This window comes from Rhizophagus irregularis, chromosome 9 (genome assembly GCF_026210795.1).
Source record: "Rhizophagus irregularis chromosome 9, complete sequence".
Taxonomy (NCBI): Eukaryota; Fungi; Glomeromycota; class Glomeromycetes; order Glomerales; family Glomeraceae; genus Rhizophagus; species Rhizophagus irregularis.
The window spans coordinates 1,840,495-1,858,187 of record NC_089437.1 but is presented as its reverse complement, the minus strand read 5'-3'; the positions used below and the strand labels follow the sequence as shown (position 1 = coordinate 1,858,187).

Sequence of the window (17,693 nt, the reverse complement as noted above, 5' to 3'; positions counted from 1 at the left end):
GAAAAGTACCTAAAGTTTCTTCACGCATGAAAGATGATAATTGGTATATACTCACTCATATTTCCATTTAATCATTTATTCATTTTACACTCAACTAATAATGTGTTTGGTTATAATAAAGTCGAACCATCTGAACTTTCTTTAATAGTTGAAGTACTTTTCTGTAAATGATCCTCATTTGATATGACAGTTGATAATGTTGTTCTATGATATACAGTTTTGTCACATCAAGGAGTGTATCTTGAGTCACTTAAAGTTTGACGTGTTCATCCAGATCATCTAGCTATTATGATAGCATTTAAATTAACATAAACAAAACGGACAATTTCTTGGTGTAATCCAATTAAAAAATCCCATTTTTTCACACGACATATAGATATTTATACAACAATTACATCCCAGCAAAAAAAGTTCGGGCACGTGATTTATATTTTAAGCATTGGGTATTTGGGTTAGTCCGTTAGTGTTATTATCCTTTATCTCTTTATCTAGCCATAAATTACATCATTTATGTATCATTATTTCAGCCTGCTTTACTTGACCAGATTTAAATAAAATGCCGAGATAAAGTCCGGTCCCGATCGAGAAAAAGCGGCTGTGTTGTGTCAGGCATAAATGCATTGTTACAATCTGAGAATTGTATTCTAAAAGCTTCTATTCGCGTTTTTTTCGAGAAAAAAATTTTTTTTTGGAAAAAAAATTTATATATTTTTGGTCTCGTCTATTTCAATATTTTCTAACAATTTGGGATATATTACACGCGTTAGTTAATTTCATTATCATAGAAAAAAACTTAATAGAGTATTTAAATAACGCAAATGGCAATACATCGAAACCTCGCGGTAAAAAATCGAATACAAAAACAAAAATTAACCCCAATCATACAGCAGAAACTAGCAGCTTTAGCTGAAGCAAAAATAAAAAAAATAACGGCAACGAACACTAATAAAAATAAAGATGTTAGCGAATTTTCAAGGAAATTGTTACATTCCACTATAGGTATTGTCACCAATTTAGTATAATTGATGTTATTATTAGATTATAATTTAAATTAATGAATTGATTTATTTTTCTTAAAAAATTTATAGGATTTATTGTTTTGTTGATATACTCAAGTAATGATGCAATTATAGTTAGGGATAATTTACTTTATATGTTTTCAATTGTATCGTTAGCAGAAATATTAAGATTTCTTAATAAAAGATTTAACGAAATATATGTAAAATTATTTGGATTTTTGATGCGAGAAAGAGAAAAGACTGAAAAATGTAATGGGGTAATATTCTATTTAATGGGATGTATTAGTGTTCTTACACTGTTTCCCAAGGTAAATTATTCTTTTTTTATTATTTATATATAAAGGATAAAGTAAATTAAAAAATTCAATTCATTTTTCTTTATTTAAGGATATAGCAGCAATATCAATATTGATTTTATCGTGGTGTGATACAGCGGCATCATTTGTAGGTAGAAGATGGGGACATTATACGTATAAATTTTCAAATGGTAAATCATTAGCTGGTACACTAGGCGCAATAACGGTTGGATTAATTGCTGCTTATTTATTTTGGGGCAGTGGATTATTAAAACATGATCCTGAAAATGCTAGTTGGATAGAAGAAAAAAGTGTATTATCATTACCTTCATTAACTATATTAACAGGAATAATTGGTGGTGTCAGTGAATTAATTGATTTATGGGGATTGGATGATAATTTGATTATTCCTTTATTAACTGGTATTATGTTACGGATTTTATTATTATTGAATACAAAATAGTATAAGAGAAAAAAGAGTGTAACACTAATTAAATTTAATAAAGAATTCATACCATGTGATATTTTGATATCATGTGATGATCATACCCAAATAAAATGTGTCAAAAAAATTTTTTTTTTTTTATTACAGATGATTCAACTTTTTTATAATAATGAACTCCGTAATTTTATCGGCGATTAGTAGGATAATTAATAGTAAAATAAAAACAATACCCTATTCCACTTTATTAGTACGAAGTGAAAGAAGGTTTAGTAGTAATAAACAAAAAGAAGAACCGACAGCGCTAAAAAGGTTTTGGAAACAGGTATCCATCCAATTAAATCCAGGTACATATATCAACAAAATTTTGATTAATAAATTAAGAAATTAATATTAAAATAATTCCTAATTATAGATACACAAACATATGAGATATTACTTGACAAAAGACCATTAAAAACACCGGGAGGTTCAAAATTAACTGTACCTTATTCAAAAAAACATTTAGCATTATTAATAGCTGGAGAATGGGAATCTCAAAATCATGTGTTGAGACAGCACTCTTTACCTTTAGTAAGTAAAATAATCACTTTTTAGGCATATATATACATTACATACATATTTTTAATGTTGATCAGAAATATATATATGCACACACATGTAGACGTCATTGATTAGTATTTCTATTGATAAAGATAATATGAAACATGATGTTATCAACCGATTGTTAAGATATTTTGATAATGATACTATTTGTTATCATGAACCATACCCTGATTCATTAGTTGAATTACAAAAAAAGTATTGGCTTCCAATATTAGATTGGGTACAAAACACTTATAACGTTGAAATTAAAACTACTGATAAAATAAGCGGATTAAAACAGCCCGAAAATACCAAAGAAAAGTTAAAGAATATTATTGAAAATTTTGATTCTTTAAAGTTATCAGGTATGGTTGTTCTTAACTTTTCTACGTATATATATTTGTTTTTTTATTTAAATTATATTTATTATAGGGTTTGAAAGGGCTACTATGATTTCAAAATCTTTTTTGATCGGATTGGCTTTAGTAGAGAAAAAATTAAGTGTTGAAGAAGCCTCTAAAGCCTCATCAATTGAAATGAATTCACAAACTATAAGGTGGGGTGAACTTGAAGCTCATGATATTGAGAATGAAGATGTTAAAAGACATTTGGGTTCTGTTTCTTGTACTGTCATGTTTTAACTTTGGTGTCCTTTGCTGGTGGTCTATACCATTCTACTGGAAATTTAAGTCCCCGCAGTTTCTTTTTCTTTAACCTTTTCTCTATATGTCTTGTATCCATTGGAATATCTTCAAATTTATCATCTTCTTTCTAAATAAAGAAATATAAACAGAGATTTTTTGGAGATCTTTTAAGAACAAAACTATAAAAAATAAACTTACCTTAGCTTCTTCTAAGAGTTTATCAACCAAATCACTTAAATATTTTTTATTTTGATTAGCATGAGGAAATTTGTCGCAAGAAAATTTAAATTCTATCCCATTAAATCTAGGTCCACATAATAAAACAAATTTATGTAATTGTTTTTGTGTAAGTAATGCCTTTATAGAATGTAATTCTATGGTAAGGACTACTTTATTTTGTATTGGCGAAGATTCTCCTATGTAATATGAATTTTTAAAACATAAAATTGAAGTTGGTGAAGGCGGTATAAACTCTTCTGCGAACTCTATTTGTGATAGGAAACAGAAGTGGGTGAGAAAAAGGGAAAATAAGACAGGAAAAAGAGATCCATTAGAGTATAATTAACTTGAAAGTTGAGGCAGCTCATATTTGGTTTTTCTCAAGTAATTTCTAACTTCTTGCTGAGCCAAAAAAATATCAAATCCGGGCTTGGTCATTGCATCAAACTCATACACTGGCATATTTTCAATATCATATAATTCAGCTACTGGATCTCTTCGTCTACTCGGTCCACGACGCGAAAAAGTAGGAAAATGTCTACATAACGTTAGTCTAAATAATGGAAGGTTTCGTTGTGAAAAACGAGAAGACAGATATATCATTGATATCATCTCCGTTTTTTTTTTTTTGAAAGAATATGACGCTCTGTTTATTATGTGATAATCGACATGTGGCATTTCAAAGATTGAAGATCTGTATATTTAATATACTTAATATTTTCTCACCCTATCCATTGGAAATTTTCGGAATAAACGGCATATTTTAGCAAATTAAGGGCTGATTTTTTATTTAATTTTCTACATTTTTATTTATTACTTTTTTTTTCACTTGATGGCATCGTCGTCTTTGATTGTTCCATTGGCTTTTTGGGTTAATTTACCTACTGCTCCTATAACTACCGTTGCATACAAAGAAGGTCATATTGTTACTGGTCTTGAAGACGGTCACATTTGGATATATCGTTGTATTATCGACGAGCAAGGAGCTCCTCAGGTGAATTTTTAAATCGATTATTTTTTATTTTTTTTTACCTCAACGACATGCTGTACTTAATAATCATTTTAATTTAAAAATACTCTATATACATAATACGTTTCCTCAATTATTTTTATCTAAAGTTGATTCTTTTTTTTTGTCTATAAAAAATTAGTTACAACATAAAATATTATGTTTGGGCCATAAATCTTCGATCACCGCATTAACGATTATAGAAGGTCAAACCGATGGTTGTGCGGGAAACGATTATGTATTAATAAGCGCCTCAAAAGACGGGTAAATAAATTAATTTTTTTTTTGTTTTTTTTGGTTGATCTGTTATATTATATTACAATATTTAATTTATTTTTATATACGATTTATAGAGATGTCAATAAATGGTGTTTGCTGGATGGAAGATGTCTTACGAGCATATCTAAAGCTTTTTGTGGAATTATAAAAAGTTTAAAGCCATTAGCCGAATATTCTCAAGTAATTAATAGATTAAAATATTTTAATTAATTATATTTCCCGAAAAAAAAAAATGTGATTTTTTTTTTAATTTATAGCCAGCAAAATTTCTTTTATGCTCTGGATTTTCGAATGAGATCACTATACTAAATTGCACAACACTAGAGGTAAATTTATTTTCCTTAAAGAAGTAATCGATTTTATTAAGAATTTTATGAGTAATTTATTTTCTAAATTAGCTTGTACGAATTTGGGGCGGTCATAACGATTGGGTTGCTTGCACCCCTTTTTATGATTCAGGTAAATTAATATATTTAACACCAATATTATTATTTCTAATTTGTAATTTTGTATTAAATTAAATTTGATTTGATTTAATTAGATGCACGTCAAATAAGATTGTTAACTTCAAATTTCAATGGAATTTTGAAGATATGGGCATTTGATGAATCAAATCATATTAATAAAGAATATGACAATGTTGGGTTACTGGAAGCTCAGGGAGATAAAATCTTAGAGTTAATTAGTAATCCATATGATATTGGAGTTATACTAGCCATAACGAGAAGTTACGCTATAGTATGTGAGGAAATTTATTGTCATTTTTTTAAAAAATTTGCAAAAAAATTAACTCGAGTTATTCATTTAGACATTTACAATACGTCGAGGAAAGATGGTTAATTTTCAACGTATTCGAACTTCAAAAGAAGGAATTTATTGGGCAAGCGGAGCTTTCCTCTCAAAAAACCGAATGTTATTATGGAATCAGGTAAATAATGATAAAACGCTATTACTTTTTTTTTCATTAAATTCTATAACTGATTATCTTTGGGGGAAACGCAGATGGGCAATGCTTATTTGTATTCAATACCATCATTTACGGAAAAAAAAATTCCAACAGAAAATGCACATTTGCATATAAAGCCAGGGCTTATTCGAAGATCATCTTTACCTAATTTACAAAAGTCTAATGTTGAAAAAATGCCAAATTCGGCTCAGTTAAGGTTGGGACAATATATAGTGTATATTTGGTGCTGAATAATTGATGATATGTAATATGTATACATATATTTTTCTTATTAATAGACCACAGTTATTAGAAACTGTTTGTTCAGATAACGAAAGTCTTGCTATAACGACGGTATTCGCATTATCAAGCATTGATGGAAAGGCATCTAATTTGTATTTAATTACTTTCCGCAATCAAATAAATGGCACCTCATTTGCATTCAAGACATTATCACCAATGGCACAAGAATCTGGAATATGTGAGAATAATTATAATGTTCGGGAACTAAAATGGCCTCCTGGTAAGTTTATGAAAAATTATAAAAAATACATTATATCTTCCTTAACATAAAAAAAAAATTTTTAATTAATATTTTTTCCTCCTTAGAAACATATTTGTCTGATATATGGCAATTAAACCATAAGAATGATAATATTACAGTTACAACTATGGTGTATGATGTTTACTTAGCTACTGGATATGGTTCGTAATATTTTTAATTTTGTTTCAAATTTATTATAAATTTTAATATTTTTAAAAAATTATTTTATAGAGAATGGTGAAATCCATCTTGTACCATTATCAATGGCATTGACACAATCAGCAGAAATACAAAATTCAACTTCAATACCAAATTCAATTCACAAATTAGAAGGACACATAGGTAAAGTAACTTGTTTATATACACCAAATTCACAAAATTTTGGACACGAATATCTTTTGTCTGGTGGTGAAGATTGTTCAGTAAGAATATGGAATTTGGAGTAGGTTATTTATAGTGTATTATTTCTTTTATTTTATCTATTATATAATAATTTTGTACTATTATTCATTTGAAGCCTTTTTTTAATTTTGTGACAGAGGAAAGCAACTTGCTTCATTTAAGTATCACAGTCAGAGTGTCACTCATTTCTTTGAGCCTCCTAGTGATGAATGTCAAAGACTTAAAAGATGTGTAATATCCGTTGCTAAAGACAATTCTTTGGCTATTATATCTTTAGAAGGATTAAGCTGGTAAATTTATTTTTTATTCTCATTTTATTTGATATTATTATTATACATCTATTAACCTTATTTTATCGTAGTTTATATGTATTTGGAGGTTATCCATATCCATTGAATAAGATTCAATGGAGAAATTCCGAAGGATTTATAATTTTATTTTATAATGATGATACAGCCCACATGTGGCAGGTTTTGTACAAAATTTCTTTTTTCTTTTTATATATATATATATATATATATATATAAATCCCTGCTTATAATTATTTCTATTTTTATATTTTTAGACACAGACATTAGAGCTTTATCAAAAAGTTACAGGTTCAGCTGCAAGAGATATGTTAAAAGATGCATCATGGAGAACAAGGTTTAATATCTATTCAATACCCATTTAAGGAAAGGATCATTACTAATATTTGATTTATTCATAGCTCAGTAGAACAACAAGAGTTTGTTATAAACAAGACTTTAACATCTGTTACAGATAATTCTGATGGTGGTAAATATTCTTACTCTTTCTTTTTCTGTTTTACGTGACCTAGCCATATGTACTCTTTATTAATGACGATAACATATTAGGAAAAACTTTCCTTCAAATATTTACAATAAATATCAAACAACTTATTAATGATATTTATCATTATCATGTGTCACAAATTGGTTCAAAGTCTAATTGTACAAGAACAATTGAAGACTTTGATGAAAAACCATCAGTGTCTAAGATATTTTCATGGACAACTGGTGGTGCTTTGCAATCATCCTCAGTTACTTCTACGTCTCCTTCAATTGAGCCAGAAACTAAAGCTATTGATGCTAGCACAGTTCAAGTTTTGATATCTACTCTAATGACATGGGGAATTGACAGTTCTTTGGATAAATTATGTGCGGAGAAATTAGGTTTAAAGAAATCTTCGAACCGAATAACATTTGGATTAAGAGGGTAAAAAAAAATTTTTTATAATAATTGTTATTCTTTCTTTTCACATACTAAAGGTGATCGTAACCTTAAATATTCAAATAGGGCAAATGGCAATATGGCATTTGCTGTTCCTTCTCCTAATGATAGTGCAGCAATATGGAAAATTTCACAAACTATGACAGCTTCACTTCTATTGTCGATTGTCGGTCTGACACGTTCATTCCTTTCCATGAAAGGTAAATAAATTTGTCTTCATGTGATTTTTTCAAAAGCGCTTATATAATCTATATTTATAGGCTTGGAAAAATATACAAGTGAACTTATAACACACTATGGATCATTGCTGCCAGAACTTGTTGGGAAAGAATATTATCATTCTTCTCTTGCATTTCATGCTAAATATTTCCAGGATCCACTTGGTAAGCTTACTATACCTAGCCAAATGACGTTAAATTTATTTATTTTTATTGATTATTTTTATATTAGAGGATATAAGAATATCAGCAAGAACTCTTTTTTCATCAGCCTTAAATAATATGCCATCATCAGAATTAACATCAATAATTGATTATTGGAAACAATTTTGTGAGTTTGTATGTTCAATATCAAATAATTATTGGGAAATTCATAGCCACGATTTACTTATTTTATCCAATTGATTTGATTAAGTACCAGCAGTAGCTTCTCCGGGTATATATAATAATCAGTATATGGCAAGATCAACTATATTGCTTGGAATGATCGGAGCTGATTATCCTAATTACTTGTCACAAACGTTTGTATATTTGTACTTAACTGTGTGTGGATATTGAAGTAACCCAAAAACTGAATATACTATTTTTTAATTGATTGTTTTAGCGTTGCCAGAAATATTGCACTTTCATTAGTACTATTATTACATGATAGTTCAAAATTATCACATCGGCTGGCTGCACTTGAATTATGTGGAAGGGGATTTTCAACGTGGGAGCCTCATATCCTTTAATACTTAATAAAAAATGTTAGGAAACCTAAATAGTTATATCCTTAACTTTTTAACTTTTTTATTGATACATTTTGATGCAGTAGCAGTGTTGAAAACTTTATTTACATTTGCAATCGAGACAGATACTAATGCTGCAACAATTAGAGCAATGGCGCAAAAAGCTATATTTCAAATATCCACGGTTAACACACCATTGTGTATATCGACATTAACACATGATACCAATGATTCAAAGAAGCCGACAGAAAAGTCAGGATTTTTAAAACTAATATCGATCTTTATACGTAAAAGGCCAATATTATTGCACTCTAATTTATCTGGATTAGTTGAGGCAGTAGTAAAATCTCTGGATCCTAATATACCTAAAATGAGGGATACAGTATTACAAACCACAACAAGCGTATTACATGATTTGGTTAAAACATTTCCTTCAGTTACTTTTCATGGTGGATCACAAAAATTAGCTATTGGTACACTTGAAGGTGCTTCAATAATTTATGATTTAAGAACTGCAACTAGGTTGCATATATTAGAGGTAAATATGGAAAGGAGATATTTTTGTTTTAGAAAATAAAATTCGTTTGAGACTTATAATTATTTCACAAAAAAAAAATTGATTTAGGGGCATACAAAATCAGTTACAGCAATAACATTTTCAGGAGATGGACGATTAATTGTATCTTGTTCATTGGAAGAAGGTACAGTAAGAGTATGGAATCCAAACCCTGGTTTGTTAGGAATGATAGCAGGATCATTAACGAACGGTAATGGAGGAAATGGTAACGGAACATCAAGAAAAACACCTTTATTAAGTTCTATTAGAACTTCTAAAACATTCGCTTTTAATCTTGGTGAAGATGGTGAGTTTGTCAATAATATTAAAATTAACCGATTTAATGTTGGCAGTTTAATTTATTTATTTTTGATCTTTATATTTAAATTTAGCACGTTTATCTGTTGCTTCAATATTGGAATCCGTTTATTTTGAATGGGTAGCTGATAGAACCGTAAAATTACACGTTAAAGATTCCATTATGTCATTTAATGTCTAATGAATTGTATATTTGATATTTACTGTATTTTAGTTCATCAATAGTAATAATTTAAAGAATTTGTATTATTAAAGAATAGCAATTATTACAGATTATATTATATTTATTTATATATTACTGAATTATTAAATTCAACAGCCTAATAACGATACATTGTGCTGTTATTAGATTATTAGACAGTTAGTTACCCAATAAAAATCGAGTTATCAAGTTAAAATAAGTTTTCGGTAATAAGCATAATAAGCACCTAGTAAAAAAATCGATCATAGCAATTGCAATCCGATTTCGACAAGGCGCCGGCAAACATTCAAATTCATCTATCTTATGTATACTAACTATATTTGACATTTCATTTTCACATGGAATTATGACAGCTTTGAAACGGAAGTTATCGTCAAAAGCTGTTGAAATACATTACTTTTCTTCAAATCGTAACACAATTTATTTAGTCTTATGATACTGTACATCTTTCTTGGAAAAAGTATGTCCCTTGTCACTATTATCTATCATTATCACATGCTTCTCTTTGATTTCCACAAAGATTTTTCTACCATAATACTCAATGCAAGCAAATAAAGGAATCATTTCATGAATTATGATTATATACATACATATTTAGTTCTAACATCTCAAAGTTTTTTATTTGTCAAATAATAAATACTACTTGTATTAAATCCTGGTGGGGCAATTGGTTCAGCCTTAGACAAGCATTTTTTTTTAAAAAAAAAATCAAAAAGAGGATTAGATATTTACTTTGACTTTAATTTCTCTAAAAAAAAAGAAATAATACGAACTGATTGATGACTTGAACTTCCTGTCAGTCTTTTGTCGCGTTCTGACATCTGTTTATCCCATTTATCCATACTGTGCCTTGGAGGCTATATATATGAAAAAATTAATAAATTAATATAATTATTGAATTTTATTCGAATTTGTTCGAAAAAAAAAATTGAATTTTATTAATACCTTTCCTTCATTATTATACCTTCTAGATAAATTCAGCAATGAACCGGTTACGCCAAACATAGCCGTAACAAGGCCTAATGAAGAAGAGTATATTTTTCATGTCAAAATAAAGTTATTTTATATTATTATAATACTTTATAATATCATACCAAGTGGAATAAGAGCTTCAAACGGAACAGGCATATTGTAATAATATCATTTATCTTGTCCGATAGTTTAAAAATTTAAATCAATTAAATCTCGATTTTTATGGTAGTACGAGTACACAAAAAAATTCATCTTCTTGTACCACAAAAGTTAATCATGTATAAAAAAAGTAGTAAATTCGGTAACAATAATCTGTAGTTTATTTAGTTTATTTCATAATGTCTAAAATTGAAGAAATTCAAGGTGATTAATTAAACTTTCCTTACTTTTAAAGTATTAACTTTCTAAATAGAAGTATTTTCTTATTTTCTTTAACAATTTTACCAAGAATCTGTAAATAATCAAGAAAATGAGGAAATCATAGAAGAAACGCCGAAATTCACACCTAAAGAGATTGCAGAACTACTAGAAACAGCTGAGCAACATAAATCAACTGGAAATAAATTTTTTAGTTTAAAAAAATTTGATGAAGCAATTGAACAATATAAAAAAGCTTTAGATACTTGTCCTATTGAGAAAAAGAAAGAAAGAGCTGTTTATTGGGGAAATATTGGAGCTTGTGAAGTTAAATTGGTAAATATTGAATAAGTTTATGCTTTATTCGTTATGATTAAATTGATCCGTTCTTATTTTTTATAGAATAGGCATAAAGAGGCAGTCGATGCATGCACAAAAGGTACAGAAGTTAATAATTATAGATTATGTAATTTCTTTATTCATTAGATTCATTAAAAACTTTATTTCGATAATCTAATAGCACTTGAAGATGATCCAGCATATACAAAGGTATTATTCCGTCGAGCACAAGCTAATGAAAAAGTAAACACATTGTTTTCAACAAATTCTGCACTTGAAGGTAATATTTATCTTGATTTTAATTATTTCACATTTTCAAATGAATTGAATTTTTTTATCCTTGCAAGATTACAAGAAACTTTCATCAGATCCAATCCATAAATCTGATCGAGTAGTTTTAGATAATCATAGTTTGATATCTAATGCGATTAAAAGATTACCTCCAAAAATAAAAGAATTAGAAGAAAAGGAAAAAGCTGAAATGATAGATAAACTCAAAGGCTTTGGTAACACTATTTTAGGAAAATTTGGTTTATCAACAGATAATTTTAAAATAGTACAAGATGAAAAAGGTTCTTGCAATATACAATTTGTTAATACTCCTGATAAAAATGGTGAAGGTGGAAGTTAAATGTGTGAAATTATATAGGTTTTTTTATATAAATTAACTTATTGTTTTGTACAATAAAAAGAAAATTTGTACAACGACGTACATAAAATTTTACACCTTCCTGTCTATTAAATGATAATAACAACTCAACAATTTATTGATTCATAACAGCAAATTCTTCGCGTTCACGACCGCGAATAATTGGAGGTTCAGTTCCTTTAGCATAAATATTTGTAAATATTTCTGATTCATCAGGTTGTGGTTCCTTTTGTGCTTCAGCTACTGCTTCTTCAACTACTGCTCTTGCTTCTTTTTCAAGTTTCTAAATGAATTAAAATATAATTTAGTCGTAATGCACAGAATTAAACATATACTTTATTTTCTATTATATACCTTAATTTCATCGTCAGTTGAAAAACCAAGTTCTAAAATTCTTTGTCTTAAACCTGTAATGGGATCTTTTGTACTTCTCATATGTTGAATTTCTTCACGTGTACGATAACTTGTACCTGGGTCAGACATTGAATGACCTCCATAGCGATACGTTACCATTTCCAATACAAGTGGTCCTTGATCATTAGTTGTCCAATTCTTTGCCCACGAGCAGGCTTGTTTCACAGCTAATACATCCATTCCATTGACTTGAAGACCTGGAATATATTGACCTCTAGTATAATATTGTGCATTAGCAGAACTTCTACCTGCTGCCGTTCCCATTCCAAAAAAATTATTCTCACAAACAAATATTGCCGGTAAATCCCATAATTTAGCCATATTAAAAGCTTCAAATACTTGTCCTTGATTTGCTGCCCCATCCCCATATAATATAAATGTAGCATTCTTTTTTTCCAAATATTTTTGTGTAAATGCCACTCCAGTTCCAACAGGAACCTGAAAAGAAATTACAAGTTGATTTTATTCAATTCCACAGTAAAAGTATTTTTTTTTTAAAAAAAAATAAGATAAAAGATTTAAATACCTGAGCACCGACAATACCGTTACCCCCATAAAAATTCTTTGAAAACATATGCATAGAACCACCTTTTCCTCGTGAAATTCCAGCCTTACGACCTTATTATAAAACGAATTAACTCAATTAAATTTCTTGGCATTTCTAATCGGATAACGCGTAATTACAAAAAATAAATACCCATAAGCTCAGCTAAAATTGAATGAATAGTTCCACCGCGAACATAGGTGAATCCATGACAGCGGTATGCAGTGATAATTGCATCATCTTCCGTAATTGCAGCTTCCATACCTACTGCTACTGCTTCCTTGAGAAAAACAATAACAAAAATATATCATGTACTATTCACAACATTCTTTCAAATCAGCGCTTCATGTTTTTCAACTTACTTGACCAGTACATAAATGACAGAAACCTCTAATCATTTTCGACTTGTATAACCCGTCAGCAGCTGTTTCCATTCTACGCATAACCGCCATTTCCTTATACAAGCGGAGCAGTTCGTCCTTTGTAACTTCAATATCAAGTGAAGGCGGATCGCATTTATAAGTTTTAAAGGAACTTTCGGGTAATTTAATATTTACGGTTTCTGCCGAAGCAGAAGCAAATTGACGTACAAACGATCTTCCATTAAAAACTGATATATTCCGAGATAAACGAGAAGTGATAGAAGAGAGCATTTTTTATCGGTATAGAAAAGATTCGATTGAAAAAAAGTAATACAAACATGTATGCATTGTACATCACGATATGATGCATATGCTTACTGTTTGACCTGCTTTAATTATAAATCGTAAAATCGTAAAATCGTAATTCTGGCAAAATTATTGAATCTTCATGTGATTATGCTTCTAAACCATTTAAAAAATATTATTTCTTTCAATTAGTAAAGCTTCTCCTTATAACTTATAACAAGCATAGCATAAAGATCATCATTAAGTAAAACATATAGATCGAAACACAAAATAACCTATTGTGTAAATACGAGATACTTGATTGTATTCATATGATCATATTTAGATCGATATAAACAGGTTTCTTTATTCTTATAAAAATTAATGATATCAGTAGATATTTTTACAAGTTTATTTATCCTTAAAGTAGTATTGTGGATTATTGATTGCTATATATGGAATGTAACCGGTTTATCATTGATAGTTTTTTAAGATTTCAAATATTTTCAATAAATTTACTAAGAAAAAAACCGCCATTTTACACGTTATGCGAATCAATTCGATATCGATCACATCAGAGGGAAAAGTTAGATTAGAGAAGTTTGAGATCGTCCATAAAAACAAAAAAAAAAGGTTTTGCTTTCACGAAAGTCTTTATATAGTGAGTTTATTTATAATCTACAACTATAAAATTGTAATGCAACCATAATGTAGTAAAACGTTATGACTACATACTGATTGCATAAAATCTGATGTGCTTTGCCCCAATTATTGTGAAACATATCAAATGCTTTATATGAGATGTTCTTTATACATTTTTTTATTAGATTTTAACGATTTTTAACGTCATTAAACGAGCATGGCACGAACCCAAATCCAAGCCTCTTGCCTTAAACATATTCTACTTCATTTAGAGGCAGAGGATGTTGCACGATGTGCACAAGTTTCAAGGTTATGGAGAGACGCCTGCTACGCGGATTCTTTATGGAAAGAATTTTGCGAACAAAGGTACTTTTTTTGTAAATCGTACATTACCTTTAACAAAATAAATTCGCTTTTCTATCTATTATGAGCTGAAATATTTTATAATTTTAATCCGTGTAGATGGAAATACTGGAAGTCAAAGCCCAAGAAAGCAGATGGGTGGAGACAAGTTTTTCTCGCACGAATGGCAACTGATCGATGGGCGTTCGAAATTTTAGATGAATTAAGTGCCGGAGGTCCATTCTATTTGGCAAACATGAAAAAATTGAGGCAATTAGGGGATAATTGTCGTGATATGTTAATATGGGTTATGGATAACCCTAACGAGGTAATTGATTGATATTTATTACTATTATAAAAAAAAAAATATGTATTTTTTTTTCAAAAAACTGATCTGGCTAATTACGCGTAATTAATCAACTATTTTAGACGACCCTCACTCATTGTTACTTCGCAAAACGAGCTCTTCAGTTCATTCGTCGAAGTAGTGTTATTGAGAAATGGAAAGCATGGCGTAATTATGAGTTAAATGTCTCTAATTTGGAAGGGTTCGCATTAATGGCTTCATTTTACAATGAACGTTTCGACGTTGCAGATATAACCCGTGAAATTGATGAATTGGCTGCAGAATTTAATGAAACTTGTAAAAAGGATCCTCCCGAATCTCAATTAGATAAATTTAGACGTCTGGCCGAATTTTTTGGGGAAAAATATCCATCCACTGCTTCCGTTCTAGATATTGAAACCAGATTTTTGTATTTGGTTACCCCGCTTTTGGAGACAAAACAAAGCAAAGCTTGTTTAATGACCGTTTTGTTTCAAGAATTGGCGGGAAAGGTTGGGATAAATAATGTGGATGTTGTTTCTGATCGCGAAAAAATAACGTTTAGAAGGTATCATTTTGTTCGATATAGGGATTTTTATTCGTCAACTCCACTATTGACGAATCATGATCATCAGGAGAACGAAGACGAAGAAGAAATGGATCATGATATTTATCATATTGATTTTAAGAAACATTCTGAGACAGGAGTGCTTACAATTGAACAGTTTGACAGGCACAGTTCAAAGTTTTATGGTTCATATACACCAGAATATAAATATATTCCACAGCGAAGATTATTTAGACTGTTTTTGCAGGACTATTGGCAAAGCCTTACTGCAATTAGAGGATATAATCGAGATATAATTTATGGAACTGCATTGCAGTTACATTTTATTAGGTCACCAGATCATTTTAAATCACCCGATTTTTTAGAATTTTCACTTGGAGATATGTGTAGACTTATGAATTTTTGGTGGTCGTTTATCGCAGCGAGATATCGATACCCAGAAGATTATGAATTAGGAAAAGCAGCAATATCTGATATTGAACTATATATATCCACAGGGACGATGCCCGAGCAAGGAATGTGGCGAAGATTAATTGAAAATGTGAAAGCTGATATTGAAGGTTTGGAAGAAGATGATCGTATCGATTGGGACTATGCTTCAGGTCAATCAATTCGGGGCCAACTAGGAAAAAAAGATCCTAAATTCTTTATAGGCGACGTTGTTTGTTTTAAAAAATTTCATAGTTTAGGTGTGATATGTCGCTGGGATAGAAGTAAGTTTAAGTTTATTGGATTTATACGAAATTTTGAATTTAAAATAGAAAATGAGAATATATCTTTTGATTGTTTTCCAGCTTACAATGCTGAAATTGCAGCAAATGTGGCTAAATTCGTATGGACGGTAATATAAATTCAAAATTATCGATATAAACAATCGTATAATATATTCTATAATTCAAAAGTATTTGTTTCTTTAGGATGTTGAATCACCGCGAAATGAGCCTTTTTACGAAGTGTTGACCCACCGAGGCTCGTTTTTATATTGTGGGCAAAAAACATTAGTTATTGAACCATACGATTCAGAACGATTGTTAAGGATGGTGCCAGCAAGTGTGTATGGGGACCATATAGGAGATGAGGCAGACTGGGAACTAGCTAAGGCTCTTGGACCGGTAACAACTGAATTAGTGGGTTGTTATTTTGAACGGTGGGACCCAGAAAGTTGTAAATATATTATGAATGAAGTTTCAGCAAAATGGTTTCCACATGGATGATACTTCATTTTATTTTATTTTTTTTTATTATTTATTATGGTATGTTTCAGAGATTCATTATCTTATTGTTGATCTTTTATTAAAGTTACAATATAAAATATATATATATTTATCTTTTATTAGATCTACTTGTTATTCGTGACGATTTTACATTGGAATAAAAGGCGAGAATGCGATTATATTTGGTATTTACGTTACATCGATTACTTGTAAACATGAGAAATGATAATTTAAACAACGTACGAAATACAATGAATATTTATTGGTATTTATTTAGTATTCAAGTAGTAGAATGTTTAAGACAATTACGTATTTTAGCAGTATTATTAGGCATTATCAATTAACTTAAATTCATTTTCAGATTATTAATCGTTATCCGATTTTATTGCCGTTTTTTTTTTTCAATTTAGAATCAAAAATTTTTTATTTTGAATTTCGTAAAATTAATTAAAAATTAATTATCAAGTCTTTGAATTCTTCCATAATCCATAAATATATTAAGATTACGCTAAAAAAACAATGTTATGATTTTAAATTTACTCTGTAAATATACTTCCCCCTCCCCCTTCGTTTATTCTGTATTAAATTTCCCATAGTTTAGAATCATCCATTATGTTTAATTTTTTTTTTTAAAAAAAAAGTGAATTAATTAAATTTGAATAAATAAATTTTCATTAGAGAATAAGAACTTTTCAAAATTGAATTTTTTTCCATTCAAAATTTTCAATGTAACACATTATAATAGTGATATCCAATGAAAAGAATTCATTTGATTCTTTCTATTGTATTAGATAATATAAAAGAAGGAAATCTTAAAGAATATTCGATCACAAGTTTGACAACTTAACTGTCAAACATTGAGGTAAATAAATAAAATGAAATCGGGAATTGAGAAACGAGTAACTCTTTTTTTTTAAAAAAAAAAATTCTCATTTGCAAAAGTAGAATAAGTTACGGAAGAAGAAAAAATTGCTTAGCAAATTAGCCACGAAATTTAATAAATGGTTTGATAGTTCCAACTTATAAACTGCGTGACGTTT

The 17,693-nt window shown here is 29.2% G+C and overlaps 7 protein-coding genes across 7 annotated transcripts; 4 read left to right on the top strand and 3 right to left on the bottom strand.

Moving 5' to 3' along the window:
* Positions 1-471: 471 nt before the first annotated feature.
* OCT59_029449 (uncharacterized protein) lies at positions 472-2,907 on the top strand (the record flags this gene model as incomplete). The annotated part of the gene is made up of 8 exons (XM_066144016.1): positions 472-999; positions 1,089-1,327; positions 1,407-1,737; positions 2,009-2,104; positions 2,173-2,330; positions 2,422-2,707; positions 2,775-2,827; positions 2,899-2,907. Exons 1-8 carry the CDS (start codon positions 819-821, stop codon positions 2,905-2,907), a joined length of 1,353 nt encoding a protein of 450 aa, XP_065994701.1. The 5' UTR covers positions 472-818.
* OCT59_029448 (uncharacterized protein) lies at positions 2,716-3,820 on the bottom strand. The gene is made up of 3 exons (XM_066144009.1): positions 3,553-3,820; positions 3,185-3,471; positions 2,716-3,113 (listed from the first exon to the last, which is right to left on the bottom strand). The coding sequence occupies exons 1-3, from the start codon at positions 3,815-3,817 to the stop codon at positions 2,973-2,975; spliced, it is 693 nt and encodes a 230-aa protein (XP_065994700.1). The 5' UTR covers positions 3,818-3,820; the 3' UTR covers positions 2,716-2,972.
* A 217-nt stretch (positions 3,821-4,037) lies between these two features.
* On the top strand, positions 4,038-9,832 carry OCT59_029447 (uncharacterized protein; the record flags this gene model as incomplete). The annotated part of the gene is made up of 24 exons (XM_066144002.1): positions 4,038-4,199; positions 4,357-4,478; positions 4,568-4,673; positions 4,751-4,819; positions 4,892-4,952; positions 5,035-5,231; positions 5,302-5,421; positions 5,496-5,656; positions 5,739-5,962; positions 6,049-6,144; positions 6,215-6,425; positions 6,523-6,675; positions 6,747-6,855; positions 6,951-7,030; positions 7,095-7,162; positions 7,243-7,603; positions 7,685-7,818; positions 7,879-8,001; positions 8,069-8,167; positions 8,252-8,357; positions 8,441-8,545; positions 8,601-9,102; positions 9,190-9,427; positions 9,513-9,832. 24 exons carry the CDS (start codon positions 4,038-4,040, stop codon positions 9,617-9,619), a joined length of 3,714 nt encoding a protein of 1,237 aa, XP_065994699.1. The 3' UTR covers positions 9,620-9,832.
* A 207-nt stretch (positions 9,833-10,039) lies between these two features.
* OCT59_029446 (uncharacterized protein) lies at positions 10,040-10,791 on the bottom strand. The gene is made up of 4 exons (XM_025318105.2): positions 10,735-10,791; positions 10,586-10,659; positions 10,414-10,497; positions 10,040-10,317 (listed from the first exon to the last, which is right to left on the bottom strand). Exons 1-4 carry the CDS (start codon positions 10,766-10,768, stop codon positions 10,249-10,251), a joined length of 261 nt encoding a protein of 86 aa, XP_025176914.1. The 5' UTR covers positions 10,769-10,791; the 3' UTR covers positions 10,040-10,248.
* A 136-nt stretch (positions 10,792-10,927) lies between these two features.
* On the top strand, positions 10,928-12,031 carry OCT59_029445 (uncharacterized protein). Its single transcript, XM_066143987.1, has 5 exons — positions 10,928-10,975; positions 11,061-11,305; positions 11,372-11,408; positions 11,490-11,588; positions 11,656-12,031. Exons 1-5 carry the CDS (start codon positions 10,951-10,953, stop codon positions 11,937-11,939), a joined length of 690 nt encoding a protein of 229 aa, XP_065994698.1. The 5' UTR covers positions 10,928-10,950; the 3' UTR covers positions 11,940-12,031.
* On the bottom strand, positions 11,471-13,623 carry OCT59_029444 (alpha subunit of pyruvate dehydrogenase). The gene is made up of 6 exons (XM_066143980.1): positions 13,278-13,623; positions 13,069-13,195; positions 12,898-12,989; positions 12,312-12,809; positions 12,022-12,240; positions 11,471-11,910 (listed from the first exon to the last, which is right to left on the bottom strand). Exons 1-5 carry the CDS (start codon positions 13,566-13,568, stop codon positions 12,073-12,075), a joined length of 1,176 nt encoding a protein of 391 aa, XP_065994697.1. The 5' UTR covers positions 13,569-13,623; the 3' UTR covers positions 11,471-11,910; positions 12,022-12,072.
* Positions 13,624-14,421: 798 nt separating this feature from the next.
* Positions 14,422-17,689, top strand: OCT59_029443 (uncharacterized protein; the record flags this gene model as incomplete). The annotated part of the gene is made up of 8 exons (XM_025318103.2): positions 14,422-14,570; positions 14,667-14,874; positions 14,976-16,152; positions 16,234-16,280; positions 16,357-16,692; positions 16,777-16,892; positions 17,015-17,222; positions 17,295-17,689. The coding sequence occupies 5 exons, from the start codon at positions 14,422-14,424 to the stop codon at positions 16,651-16,653; spliced, it is 1,878 nt and encodes a 625-aa protein (XP_025176911.1). The 3' UTR covers positions 16,654-16,692; positions 16,777-16,892; positions 17,015-17,222; positions 17,295-17,689.
* Between the last annotated feature and the right edge of the window lie 4 nt (positions 17,690-17,693).

Coding starts and splice junctions, on each gene's coding strand:
- OCT59_029448 (XM_066144009.1), bottom strand. CDS start 3,817: ATGATATCAATGATATATCTGTCTTCTCGTTTTTCACAACGAAACCTT. Junction 3,472..3,552: donor TGAGCTGCCTCAACTTTCAA/GTTAATTATACT, acceptor TATCACAAATAG/AGTTCGCAGAAGAGTTTATA. Junction 3,114..3,184: donor AACTCTTAGAAGAAGCTAAG/GTAAGTTTATTT, acceptor TTCTTTATTTAG/AAAGAAGATGATAAATTTGA.
- OCT59_029446 (XM_025318105.2), bottom strand. CDS start 10,768: ATGCCTGTTCCGTTTGAAGCTCTTATTCCACTTG. Junction 10,660..10,734: donor TGAAGCTCTTATTCCACTTG/GTATGATATTAT, acceptor CTTCTTCATTAG/GCCTTGTTACGGCTATGTTT. Junction 10,318..10,413: donor GAAGTTCAAGTCATCAATCA/GTTCGTATTATT, acceptor TGCTTGTCTAAG/GCTGAACCAATTGCCCCACC.
- OCT59_029445 (XM_066143987.1), top strand. CDS start 10,951: ATGTCTAAAATTGAAGAAATTCAAG. Junction 10,976..11,060: donor TAAAATTGAAGAAATTCAAG/GTGATTAATTAA, acceptor AATTTTACCAAG/AATCTGTAAATAATCAAGAA. Junction 11,306..11,371: donor GAGCTTGTGAAGTTAAATTG/GTAAATATTGAA, acceptor TATTTTTTATAG/AATAGGCATAAAGAGGCAGT.
- OCT59_029444 (XM_066143980.1), bottom strand. CDS start 13,568: ATGCTCTCTTCTATCACTTCTCGTTTATCTCGGAATATATCAGTTTTT. Junction 12,810..12,897: donor ACGGTATTGTCGGTGCTCAG/GTATTTAAATCT, acceptor ATTTCTTTTCAG/GTTCCTGTTGGAACTGGAGT. Junction 12,241..12,311: donor CAACTGACGATGAAATTAAG/GTATATAATAGA, acceptor TAATTCATTTAG/AAACTTGAAAAAGAAGCAAG.